Source organism: Lolium rigidum, chromosome 3, assembly GCF_022539505.1.
Source record: "Lolium rigidum isolate FL_2022 chromosome 3, APGP_CSIRO_Lrig_0.1, whole genome shotgun sequence".
In the NCBI taxonomy this organism is placed as follows: domain Eukaryota; kingdom Viridiplantae; phylum Streptophyta; class Magnoliopsida; order Poales; family Poaceae; genus Lolium; species Lolium rigidum.
In genome coordinates, this window is record NC_061510.1 from 400,412,834 (window position 1) to 400,426,677 (window position 13,844).

The following is a 13,844-nucleotide window of genomic DNA, read 5'->3' on the forward strand; positions in this document are numbered from 1 at the left end:
GCCGCACGCCACGCTACGCCGGAAGGATCGGGAGCTTCCTTTCCTTCCAGCCCAAGGAAATCAATCCCGTGGACGTACGCAGGCAGGAGCAAAAGGACAAGGCAGATACACGCATGTGCACGTGCGGCGGCGATCCTTCAAGCTGCGAGATGGGATAAAAAAGGCACACGGGAAAGTTATATATTGCGATGTCTTTACACGCACACAGGAATAGCTTTTTTTTTTTCAAAAGAGGAAACGTAATTAACCCCGCCCTGTGCATTTTTGTATTGAGATTTTATTCAGTATAAAGGATCTACCAAAGTCATACGTCCTAAAGATACCACTTAACATCAGTATAAACCTGACAATGGGTGAAGAAACATATAGTTAGGGCCTGATACCCTAAAAACATAAACCAACATCCATCAGCCAATCAAGCACCGAGGGCATCGCTGAGTCACCATACGAAGAAACAAGCGCACATGTCCGGTGTAGCAGACCCTCCGCGAACGTCTCATGCTCTCGCTTCAGAAGCCGTCACCTCCATCAACAGACGGTTCAGTTTTAGGGTAGAGCTCCGCATAGCCCCTAGTCGCCACCCTGTGGGAGTCCACCACATTGCGACCATCAACGAGACCCCGCTGCATCATGCTGGCGAGACTCGCCAACTTCGACGTGGTATGTCTTGTCGCCGTTTTACACCGCCGCCGAGTGGTGCCCCTCCCGCTGCGCCACAGCCCTGCCGCCCCCTTCACATGCGGCGTGTGGGTCCGGCGGTCACCACCAGGGACGACAAGGTGAGGGGGAAGGGGGAGGGGGAGACGACTGGGGTGGCTAGGGTTTTTCCTCGATTGACCCTAGAGGGGGCAACGCGAGGGTTTGCGAACTGATGCTTCAAAAGAAACATAAAAAGTAGTTACTCCCTCCCTCCATTTTATAATTTTTATCGCGGCTCTGCTAATTCCACCTCCATTAGTATTCCTTTTTGCCAAAATTAATACGAGTACATATTTCGAAAGCATATATTTGTATTTGCGGCGGTGCACGAGTGGAGTCGGGGCCAGTTCACCCATCGTCGATACACCAAAAACCTGGTCAGAAACAAGCCGTTGCGCTGCGTCAGAATCCCTCTCCACGATCGCCGCGCATTGGTCCAGTCTTCCAACACTCCGCGTCCCCACTCCGCCGTCCCCTGAATAAAACCACCCAGCCGCGCCGCGGACCCAGTCCCGAACGGCTACTCCTCCCTCACCTCACCTCGCCACCGGGACTGCTGCTCTGCTGACCACCACCGCCGCCATGCCGCCGAAGCGCGCGTGCCGGCTGGCGCTCCTCCTCGCCGCCGCGGCGGCGTACCTCCTCTTCCTGCTCTTCCTCGAGCTCCCCACCGTCTCCGTCTCCCCCGTCGCCACCCACCGCCCCCGCCGCCGCGAGCTCCAGGCCGCATCCCTCCGCTCCTCCTCCTCCGCCCCGCTCCGGCCCGAGACGCGCACCTTCCCCACCCCCGTCCCTCCCCGCCGCTCCCGCCTCGCCCTCTCCTCCATCCACCTCCGCCGCTCCAACTCCTCCACCGCCTCCTCAATCGAATCCTCCGCGGCCTCCGCCTTCGCCGCCGCGGCGCCGCTCCTCCCGCGCCTCCTCTCCTCCCCTCCCGCGCTCCCCTCCTCCCCTTCCCCCTCCCCGTCCGCCTCCGCGTCCTGCCCCGCCACCGTCTCCGTGCCCACAGACCGCCTCGCGAGCACCCCGGTGGCCGTGGAGCTGCCGTGCGGGATGGCCGTGGGGTCGCGCGTCACCGTGCTGGCACGACCGACAAAGAAGGCTGGGTCGGCCGCGTCGCAGTTCATGGTGGAGCTGCTGGGGACCAAGGCCGTGCAGGGGGAGGACCCGCCCCGGATACTGCACTTCAACCCCAGGATCGCCGGGGACTTCAGCGGCCGCCCCGTCATCGAGCTCAACACCTGCTACCGGATGCAGTGGGCGCTGCCGCAGCGATGCGAGGGCTGGCCGTCGCGCCCCGACGAGGGCAAAGGTGAGCTTGATTGGGTTTCGCAGTTCAATTTCGCTTTTCCCCGCCGTTCGGTACGAATTTGCAGTAGGTTCAACTTGGAAACTGTTTCGTCTGATAAACCCACAACATGTTTGATGTCTTTTGCGGAATGATCGTGGCTACACAATTTGCATCACTGAATTTTCATGCGATTATTGTGAACTTGACGTGATGGGTTTTTGTCTTTCAGTTGATGGGCAGCTCAAGTGCGAGAGATGGACTCGCTGGGATGATGGCGCCAAGTCAGAGGAATCAAAGGCGAACTGGTGGTTGAGCAGTTTGGTCGGCAGGCCGGAGAAGCCGTCTGTCGACTGGGCATACCCGTTTGCAGAGGGCAAGCAGTTTGTGCTAACTATCACAGCTGGTTTGGAAGGCTACCATGTCAATGTTGATGAGCGGCATGTCGCATCGTTCCCTTACCGCACTGTAAGTTCCCTAATGCCACGCCTCACGGGGATTTGCCCATGGGTTATCCATCACAGACACGGAGAACTTGTCATCTGATTGACGGTCGATTTGTTGATTTAACAGGGCTACAATCTTGAGGATGCGACAGGCCTGTCGTTGAACGGAGACCTTGACATCGAGTCCATTGTTGCCGATCATTTGCCGAAATCACATCCGAGCTTCGATCCACAGAGATACCTCGAAATGTCGGAACAGTGGAAGGCTGCACCACTGCCAACTGAACCTGTTGAGCTTTTCATTGGCATCCTTTCGGCGGCCAACCATTTCGCCGAGCGTATGGCTGCGCGGAAGTCGTGGATGATTGCTACGAGGAAATCATCTAACAGTGTTGCTCGGTTTTTCGTCGCTCTGGTAAGTAATCGTTGGATGGCTGCATTTTGAAGTTATATTACTGAATTCTGCAAATTCTGAACAATCGAAAGCGTCTTCACAGAATGGGAAAGAAGAGGTCAATGAAGAGCTGAAAAAGGAGGCTGAGTTCTTTGGTGACATTGTTCTGGTGCCTTTCATGGATAGCTATGACCTTGTTGTTTTAAAGACTATTGCCATTGCTGAGTATGGGGTAAGAAATTCGATTTGCACAAACTATATGTTTTTAACTATAACTGTACCATGCTTCAGTTTCGTCCCAAATATCCTCATGTTGACTTTGTCTATCTTGCAGGTGCGTGTTGTTCCAGCAAAATACATAATGAAATGTGACGACGATACCTTCGTTAGAATTGACTCGGTGTTAGATCAAGTCAAGAAAGTAACTAGTGAGGCCAGTATGTATGTGGGGAACATAAACTACTACCACAAACCTTTACGTTCTGGAAAGTGGGCTGTAACGTATGAGGTATGATGCAGTTTCCTTTGCACTTACATGTAGCATGCTTTCCTTAATAAAGAAACAAAAGAATCCTTGTGTGCTCGGTCATGCAAATTCCTCCTTTGGTGGGACTTTCATTATTCACGATACCGATGCTTTATATATCAGTTCATTCTCCCTTTTCTTTTAGTGCCTTCATGTCGATTGGTGGGACTTCCATTATTCAGCATATTGATGCTTTATATGCCTGTTCATTCCCCTTTTCAGTCTCATGTTTTAGTGTGTTTATGTTAGCTGCTGCCTTTACTTAAAGCAAGGATTGGTTTACCTCATTGCTGGAGCTATGATTATACCTGCAGACTAATTATTGATCGCTTTTTAAACACAAGTATTCTATTTTATTATACCCGCTGGCAGTGGTATTACGATGTCATAGTTTTCGAAATTTTCTCCCGGTAGCAATCTATCTCACCCTGCATAATACATGAGTGTGATGCAATTTTCCTGCACCTTTCCAGGAATGGGAAGAGGAAGCATACCCACCCTATGCTAATGGACCGGGCTATGTGATCTCATCAGACATCGCTCAGTACATCGTATCTGAGTTTGACAACCAGACACTGAGGGTAAGTCATTGCCACTCTTTGTCAGTAAATATCGGAACATTTCTGTTATTTTGTCTAGAGCCTAATAAACGGATGTGACCAAATTGGTTGTTGCAGCTGTTCAAGATGGAAGACGTGAGCATGGGTATGTGGGTTGAGAAGTTCAACAGGACTCGCCGTCGGGTCGTGTATTCGCACGACTTCAGGTTCTACCAGTCCGGTTGCTTCGATGGCTACTACACCGCGCACTACCAGTCACCGCAGCACATGATCTGCTTGTGGAGGAAATTGCAGTCCGGGAGCGCTCAATGCTGCAATGCCAGGTGACAATGAACTGGTAAAAAGCAGCTCTGGCCCTTTGGAGAATGGAGCAGCAAGGTGTCTGGGCTTGATTTGGAGGCGCTCCTTCTTCCTGGACCCCTGTAGGCAATTCGTTCATTATTTTGGTCAGTGGCAGATTCAGCTGCTCATGCTGACACTAGCTTGATAGAGGCTGATGTATATGAGAGATGTCAAATAGTTTTTGACCTAGGAACTAACAGCTTGCTGATCTCACTTGTATAGGGGCTTGTCTTTATATATTCTATTAGATTAAATGTCATCGTCACATCAATTTGTGTTCATGCTTTGTATGTTCAGCAGAATTTGTGATAACGGCTGCTGCTCATGTGCATTGTCGACTCCATACTTCCTGCATCTGCTTAGCAAAGTGCATATGCGGTACGCGCTGTGCTCGGCAGCGTTAAGGACATGACTGCTTAGACCTCAGATGAAGTCTTGTCACCTCTCCATAAGAATAGGAGATACATAGTCAAGAATTGAAATAAATCATTGGAGACCTGGTATTTTTACTGATCAAGTTAGTGCTTGGTACACCAGTCAGGTTCAAATGCTACATCATATTTCTATCGTTGACGAGCTTGTTTATCACCAGTGGCGAGGGTTTGAGTTTTCTTTTAACTTGGCGAGGGTTTGAGTTGGAGAGAGTGGAGTCGGACAGGTGTAGAAAGTTAGAGCATCTCCACTCGCCCTCCCCGTACCGGCGCAGCCTATATAGGGACCGTATGGGGGACGCCGGCGTCAAATTAGAAATGGGGGCATGCTGCGCCTAGCCGTGTTCGGTTATCTGGGATTTCATGGAGCTCTGGCCACGTGCGACACCTAGAACAAGAACTCTGATCGTTTTTCTTCAACTTTCCTATAGCCAATTCTCTTAATAAAAAAAATAAGTTACTATCTCCATCCCAAGGCTTAAGGCCTATTTTTTTTCTTCCAGAAAGTCAAACGTGAAAGCTACCAGATAGACCAGGAGAAAACAGTTGTCCTCAAAAACTTTGCAGAAAAATCCTAAAAGACAGAAAAATACAAAACTATCCCTAGGGTTTCCTGCACTCGCCGAAGCCAGCGGCCGCCGCGAAACTCCAACGCCGCCTAGACAAGCGTTGGAAGAGACGCCGAGCCTCCACCATTGCCAGATCCAAAAGAGCACCATCGCCAACGAGGCTTTGTGAGTCGATGAACAGGCCCGCTGCAAGCAACGAGGCACATGTCAATGTGGCATGTCGACGGGGGACGTCCCCGTGCTATCTTGGACCAAGATCCACCGTATCCCTTCAACGAAGTCAAGGAAGAATGGCAAATCCACCATCTCCTGACCAACATCCTTGTTTCAGAGCATCCACCTCGCCCCGGCCCCCAATGCCATCGTGGATAACGACAAACGTCGGCGGCACTTCGAGAAATAGATCTCGCCAGATCTGAAGAACGGTTAGAAGACCAAGCTAGCGACCCAAAAAATCGACAGACACACTTTGTCAACAACTCCGAGACGTCGCCGTGAAGGTTGCCGCCTGTGTGGGAGTGGAGTTGAGGCAGATTTATTTGCCAGGGCGCCGCTCCCACCACCCCAACGACGCACCACAGTAGACAAGCCCTCGCTACAGATTGGAAGAATGAGGTCCCCTCCACCTCCTGCCGCCTGAGCGGCAAGCAGAGAGAGGGGCCCAACTCTCACGCCGGTGAAGATGGGATCTGCCGCCGCCTGGGAGAGAGAGCAGCATGGCAAAACCGCTTCGTTTAAAAACAAGGTCATCTCTAGGGATCCGCCAGCGATAGCAGAAACTCCACGGATAGCCATGCATAGCCCCCTATTTTTTGAGGGGATGTATAGCCTCTCATGAACTGTAGGAGGAGAGAGAGGGAGAGGATAGTAAATTGGACTGTCTACGTGCTGTTCCAAACCCAGACTCACAAGCCCATTCGCTCTTTTCCACGGAAGAGCAAGCCCACACATTCTTTTAAGGAAGCTCAAACCCGCACTTATAGCCCATGTGCCAATTGGACCAGAATCTCGGCCACGCATCCGCAAGGACGAAAACCCTAGCAATTCAAATTACATCGTTTACATGATCAAACAATATAAAAGACATATAACATGCTCAAAATTTAAATTACAAGCTAAATTTAAGTTTATTTTAGGTATATTATGAATATATACGTATTTTTATTTAAAATAAAATTTCATGATATTGTGATATCAGGATACGTGTGATACTGTACTGCTGACAAGAAAACTTAGTATTTTTTTGTTTTTTTAGTAGACAAGAAAACCTTGCTCTTGATGGCTTGATCTTTGCACCAATAATTAAACAAAATTGAAAGCCGGTCTACGTGCTCTTCCGAAATCCGAACGCAGACTGACAAGCCCAGTCGTTATTTTTCCACGGAACTGCAAGGCGCAAGCCCACACATTCTTTTAACGAAGCCCATGGGCCGATAACTGACAAATGGACGCCTCGCATCCGCAGGGATGAAAACCCTAGCAATTCTAGCACTATAAAGTCCCTCATCGTCTCCCACCTCTCGCGCCGCCACTCCACTACCCGCAAAACCCTAGCCCTCTCCCGCGCCGCCGCCGCCGCCCCAGGTTCGTCCTCCCCGCTTCTTCCACCTCGCTCCTCCCCGTCGATTTAATTTCTCGCACTTTCGATTCGCCTCGCCGCGGGTTCTTCATCTTTGCTCTGAGCCGCCCGTGCTCCTCTCTAGTTTTGGATCGCGTTCTTGCTGTCGTTTGATTGAATCGATTCGTGTGCGGTTGCAGGGAAGAAGGAGAGGAGGCCGAGATGGTGAAGCACAACAACGTCATCGCCAGCGGCAACGTCAAGAAGGACTGGCAGAGGCATGTCAAGACGTGGTTCAACCAGCCGGCCCGCAAGCAGAGGCGCCGTATTGGTGAGCAACCCACCAGATCCTGTCTCCCTTTTTTTTGTCTTGCAAGAATCTTAGCTGCATCGTTCGTCGGCAACATCTGTGATCTAGGAAGTGAAATTCGTTGCGATTATGGTAGAGTTCGTGTTGGTTACAAATTTTGTTGTTCGGGTCTGTTCGTTGAATTAGACAGTGCTCTAGATTCCCAAAGAACTTCTGTCTGGTGACAGGTTTAGTTAATCTATTTACAACTGGCAAATCATTTATAAACCATAGGACCAGTTGTCTAACTTCGTCATGATTTGTTATGTCTCATGGAATTCGACGTGAATAACATTTTCTCTTCTGTATACATCTGATTTGTATAAACGTGCGTCTGATTTATTGTTGCGTTTGACTAGTTGCGGTCACTGATTTACTTGTCATTTACCACTTTGATTCAATTAGGAACCATCTTCTTACCATGTTTTGTCCACAGCTCGCCAAAAGAAGGCTGTGAAGATCTTCCCACGCCCAACATCTGGACCTCTTCGCCCCATTGTGCAATGCCAGACTCTCAAGTACAACATGAAGTCCAGGGCTGGCAGGGGATTTACTCTTGAGGAGCTCAAGGTGATAATTCGTTTCTTCATTTTCCTTTCCATTTGAATTGCCTGCGTGTGATGTGTAGAAAGACATGCACAACTTTCAAATGCTATCTTGCTTTAATAAGATAATATCAAATGCACCTATTAGTCCATTTCTGACAGAGCTGATTGTCTTTTACTTGTTTCAGACCTATGTATGTTTGTATGCAATCAAATATACATATAGTAACAAACTGTCTAATTGTGCTATTAGCTTTGCATTGTTCTTACCTTTCTATGAGAGAAGGATGCCTCATGCTTTAGTGGGTGCTAGATTTTAAAATATGTTTCTTGGGAATGAGCTTATCTGTTGACGAACAACCATGGTTGTGCATGCATTTTGCAATATCATTTATCTCTCTGCTCACATGTTTATGCTGCAACTGTAGGCTGCTGGCATCCCAAAGAAGCTCGCACCCACCATTGGCATCTCTGTGGACCACCGCCGCAAGAACAGGTCACTTGAGGGTCTGCAGACCAATGTCCAGAGGCTGAAAACCTACAAGGCCAAGCTTGTTATCTTCCCAAGGCGTGCTCGCAAGGTCAAGGTATGCCTTCTGTTTTTCTTACTCTGTTTCTCTGTATTTTTTCTTCTGGTGATATTGTTTTGTGTTGCTGCACCTTCTGATCACATTCCTTTGTCTCAGGCTGGTGATTCTACCCCAGAGGAGCTTGCCAACGCCACCCAGGTCCAGGGCGACTACATGCCCATTGCTCGTGGCGAGAAGCGCTCTGTGGAGGTTGTCAAGGTGACGGAGGAGATGAAGGCATTCAAGGCCTACGGCAAGCTCCGCGTCGAGAGGATGAACCAGCGCCAGCTTGGAGCCCGTCTGAAGAAGGCTGCCGAGGCAGAGAAGGAGGAGAAGAAGTGATGAGCTCTTCTGATTGTCCCGAAGTGCTAGTTTCTAAGTTTTTGTTTTGCCCTCGTTGGACACCTTGTTGTTTGATACCTGATATACTTATTCGCATGATCTGCTATCGAATCTTATGCTATGAGTGTCTTTGGATATTTTGCTTGTGATTCTGTGTTCTATTTCTGCCTATTCAAGGATCTTGATGTGTAGACTAGCAAAAATGCCCGTGTGTTGCATGATGACACTTCTCCTGCCTTATGCCATCGAAAGAAGTTTTTACATCTTGTTCTATTCATGATGATTTTAAAAGCCGGATGAGGAGCTTAAAAGTTACTTTAAACATCCCGCATGTTGCCGTGAAAATATGCTATGCTTTACGAAGGATTGATTTACGTTATCACAAGATATAAACAAATCTATATAGATAGTAATTGTGCGATCCCAAAACTGAAATATATTGGTATTGTTCTATTCATGGTGAACATGATTTAAAAAGCCATGGATGAGGAGCCTAAAAGTTACAACTTGCCCGCATGTTGCCGTGAAAATATGCTTATGCATTACCAAGGATTGATTTACGTTATCACAAGATATAAACAAATCTATATAGATAATAATTGTGCGATCCCAAAACTGAAATATATTGGTATTGTTCTATTCATGGTGAACATGATTTAAAAAGCCATGGATGAGGAGCCTAAAAGTTACAACTTGCCCGCATGTTGCCGTGAAAATATGCTTATGCATTACCAAGGATTGATTTACGTTATCACAAGATATAAACAAATCTATATAGATAATAATTGTGCGATGCCAAAACTGAAATATATTGGTACTCCATACAAAAATCTTTTGAAATGATGGATCACAATTAATATCCTAGGATTAAATAGAAAATTCCAAAATACAGCCAACTAAGCAAAAGAATCACTCGAAAGTAAATCATGGGTTTACGTCTGAATTGTCAGTCAGGTGAGACCAGGACCAAACACAAAACATAGCAAGAGTAATCTGTAAAATTATAAAGCAACTCAGTAGATGATTCAGGTCGTGACCAACAAAGTTCGGTTAGATGGCGGAATGCTCCATCATGATGCCCAATCTAAATCAAAAAGATTACAAGGCACGCATCGTACGGTACGAAGGTTATAACTTATAACATCAGGTCCAATCTAAATCACACGCATCCATAGTACACAATACACACTGCTGCCGATGTGCACAGTCGAATGAGAGTGTGGAGTAGGTGCACCAATTTGAAGATTTGAGAGCCCCAAACCTTTTCCCAACCCAGCCCGCGAGTGGCCCAAGTCCTGCCTGGAGAAGAACCCTACTAGGTCGCCTCGCTCCTTCCGTTCGACCCCTGCTAGCGCCGCCAGGAGTCCCAGCTCCTCTCCTTCGACCTGTCCATCCCATTTCCATCCCTGGTGGATTTCGATAAATTTGACCCTTTTTCGAAAGTTCAGCGCTATTTAATCTCTTTTTGAAAAATATTCAAAATCTGACCCTTTTTAGTAGCGTCTATCCCTGGGACGCTACCCTCTTCGTAGTAGCGCCAGGAGCTCTGGCGCTGAAAGCGTGCCAGCATGGTGAGGTAGGACCCACAATTCGCTAGGTCAACTCCCTTGATAATGGCGCTACCCTTTTAAAGTTCAACTTCCCACGCAAGGGCGCTACCCTTTGGAATACGCCCCCATCTCCTCCATCCACCACTTACCCCTCACACCCCGACCAGGAAAAAACCAGGGCGCGTCCCCCTCTCTCTTCCCTCTCAAATCCCCCCCCCCCCCCCCAAATCCCTCAGATCTGAAGATTTCTCCATGGGATTTGGTCTCCATCCCCACCTTAGGTATTTCCTTTCGATCCCACCAAATTTATTCAAAAATCTTGTCTCATTAGACCCAATTTTTTGTAGTATTGGTGAAACCCTAGATCTTCACAAATTTTGAAATTTGTGTGGTCTTGTGGATTTTGTTTTAGTTTGATTGTTTTATTACCCTCTAGATTGGCCTATTTTGCTAGTTAGAGTTATGGTATGTGACTATGATTTGTTGTCAATATTACCATGTATAGTTTGAGCTTGGTATTGTAGATCTAGATAAACTTGGTATTGTAGATCCGAACTTGGAATTTAAAGATTATAATTGATATACTGTTGCGGTCAGAAACCCACCGGCGAGCAGCGACGGGCAACACAGTAGAGCCGGGAGGCTTCCAAGACTGCGGCTAGCCCTGGTCCCTCGAGCGACGGCCCGCAAAGACTCGGCACGCACGTCCGATGCTGGTGCAAGGGCGTGCCACCTGACCTATACCTGGTCAGGAAGGTGATGGATTTGCCTCGCTTAGTTCCTGCATGGCATACACGTAAACATTAAATACGAGCCTCGATCGGCTCTCAGGTTATCCTGTGAATCGGCTCAAGGAGCCGATCCACCCATGATTCGTACGAGGTGTACGATCACATGGTGGTCCTGCTTGATCGAAATAAAGCTAAAATGACCTACTACGATTTAGGGTTTTCACCACATAATCGGAACATCCTACGCGTGATTGAGCCTGGCGGCCACGCACGGTGATCATAAACCGACCCTAGACAAGGCCTAAAAACCAACATGAAGTTGATCCCCGGAACATCCTGTCTAGGGCTAGCAAACTACACCCTACGTGCCACTGGATCCTTCAACCCGTTTGTAAGGCCTAACTATGCAGATATTAAACTAATCCTTGAAGAGCAAGGAGCAATCATAACGGATCGGATCTACTAAATAACGATCAAGCGGGGTGCCGCCCTTACACCTAAGATAGGCGTAAGGGCGGCTAGACGTCTAAGGGTTGCATGGACGAAAGCATGTAACACGACGGAACAATGCTAACCCTAACACATCTATGATAACTACGTTGCTCGCCATCAACAAGGCTTCGGCACGAGCAACGCATGAACAACGAATAAATGTTACTTGCCTAGATCGCAAGATGCGATCTAGGCAGCATGATGCTTACCCGGAAGAAACCCTCGAAACAAGGGAGTTGGCGATGCGCCTAGATTGGTTTGTGATGAACGTGATTGTTGTTTATTCCATAAACCCTAGATACATATTTATAGTCCGTAGACTTTCTAATGTGGGAATAATCCCAACCGTGCACGAGCCAAATTCTATCTAACCGACACGTATCCTACTATATTTACAGATACACGGGCAAACTAGCCCAAACTTTGTATACAAGGCCGATTCATGTATTTCTTCCAAGTATATTCTTCAAGCCCATCTTTAATCGTGGCCCACCTCTGATCCGGTCAAATTCTGGTGATAACACATGCCCCCCTGGTTTTGGAAATGACAATTCCAAAATCATCCCGCTTTTCTTCGTCGGGTCATGTCGTGGCAGAGCAGAACCGTCGCAGTATCCTTCATTATGATGCCTTGCCTTCTCAGCTTCTCTGCGTGAATTGATAGATTCGGCGCCATATCCTCGAGAACCGTCATGGCATTAAATCTCCACTATACCCCTTTTATTTAACCGCATTGAGTAATTTGCTTCTTCATCCTCTCCCTCAGTATCAGACACCGAAAAGCCCTCCTCCACCATGGAATCATCCTCCTCCTCTGCTGCATCGGCTCTCTCCTTCCAATCCTCTTCCTCAAGCGAGCCGATGCCGGAGCACAACCAATGGGAAGAGCCGGAGTGGGACTTTGACTTCGTGCCCGACGGCCCACCCGAGGCCTTCATCGGGTCAGATGGCGATTTGCCCTCGACCGATGGAGAGGACGACCTCCGGTTCTCGATCGATGGAGAACGCGGTGGCGGAGAGTGATGATGATCTCCTCTCTTGGGGTAACTTCGCTCCCTCCGGCGAAGAGGAAGAAGAGGAGGATGAAGAGGACGACACCTCCTCCGACGAGAAAGAAGAGGAGGGCGACACTTCCTCTGACGAGCCGCCGGCGAAGCGCTTCCGCGGCTGGGCCTGGTCAGATGACGACGAGGACGATGATGACGAGGAAGAAGCCCCCGTCGAGGGCTACGGCAGTAGCGACGAGGAGCTCGCCAGCGGCCGAGCACCGGCGGCGGCTACAATGACGACGATGAGGACAGCGACGGTCCCTAGGGCAGGGGCCAATTAGTATAGTACTAGCGGTAGCAATCTGCCCTCCTTTTGTTCTTCCGCTCCCGAGCAATCGGCTCTTTCTTTGTAAGAAATCCTATTATTAATGAAGAAAATATTCCCCTCCTAATTTTGCTTTCTTGTCAATTTTGCCGATTGTCACACGAAGTCGGCTGTACAAAGAGCCGATGGCAAGTCATCGGCCTGCACTATAAACGCGATTTGAGGCCAACGGTTGCCTATTCATACGGTCAAACGAGGTCCAGTCCATGTCCAAACCATCCTCCATCCTCAAACGCGCGAGACTCAAGTCCTCAGCAAATCCATCGGGAGATTCATCTCGGATACCATGACCTCGCGGTGCCGAAACCGATCCGTTAACCTCGCTCAACCGAGCTTGTTCCTCTAGAGTCGATAGCAATGCATCGGCTTTTATTATACCGTTCTCAAGTCGATGTACGTGCATCGGCTGTGATTCGTATGTATATTTTGTTTACGGCCGATTTAAAATCGGCCCCCATATCTCACCGCCCATCGTCCCACATGCTTGGGAAAATTTTTCTGCGCCGATTTAAAATCGGCCCCCATATCTCACTCGCCCATCATCCCACATGCTTGGGAAATACTTCTTGAGATGCTCGGCCATTGACGGCCATCGGGAACTTCACACCATCCAGCTGTTCAAGCATGTAGGCATTGCCCTTCAAAACCTGGATGACTTTGTAAGGACCATGCCAATTAGGAGACCATTTGCCATATGCTTTATCCTTGGTTCCCAGTGGTAACACGGCCTCCCATACTAAATCACCAACTTGAAACTCCTTTGGTCTCACCTTCTTATTGTATGCACGAGCTACCCTGGCTTTGTTCTCTTTAATCTTCTCCAACGACCAAAGTCTAAGTTCCGTTGCATCCTCAATAGTGTCACTCATCAGGGCTGCATATTCTTCAGCTGTCAGGTCATTCTGAAACGTGACACGTCTCGATCCAGCCGTAATTTCCCAAGGTAATACGGCTTCCTGCCCATAGACCAGCTGATATGGCGAAGTCTTTATAGCTCCATGACATGACATGCGATAGGCCCACAAAGCTTCTGACAATGTCTCATGCCACACCCTAGGGTTCTCGTCAATCTTCCTCTT

General features: G+C 48.6%; 2 protein-coding genes across 2 annotated transcripts; both read left to right on the top strand.

The window, feature by feature from the left end:
• The first annotated feature begins 1,281 nt into the window (after nt 1–1,281).
• On the top strand, nt 1,282–4,520 carry LOC124704612 (hydroxyproline O-galactosyltransferase GALT6-like). Its single transcript, XM_047236884.1, has 7 exons — nt 1,282–2,011; nt 2,220–2,455; nt 2,561–2,848; nt 2,931–3,059; nt 3,162–3,335; nt 3,827–3,934; nt 4,031–4,520. Exons 1-7 carry the CDS (start codon nt 1,282–1,284, stop codon nt 4,238–4,240), a joined length of 1,875 nt encoding a protein of 624 aa, XP_047092840.1. The 3' UTR covers nt 4,241–4,520.
• Nucleotides 4,521–6,744: 2,224 nt separating this feature from the next.
• Nucleotides 6,745–8,761, top strand: LOC124704613 (60S ribosomal protein L13-1-like). The gene is made up of 5 exons (XM_047236885.1): nt 6,745–6,839; nt 7,014–7,144; nt 7,599–7,732; nt 8,136–8,294; nt 8,394–8,761. The coding sequence occupies exons 2-5, from the start codon at nt 7,036–7,038 to the stop codon at nt 8,616–8,618; spliced, it is 627 nt and encodes a 208-aa protein (XP_047092841.1). The 5' UTR covers nt 6,745–6,839; nt 7,014–7,035; the 3' UTR covers nt 8,619–8,761.
• The last annotated feature ends 5,083 nt before the right edge of the window (nt 8,762–13,844 follow it).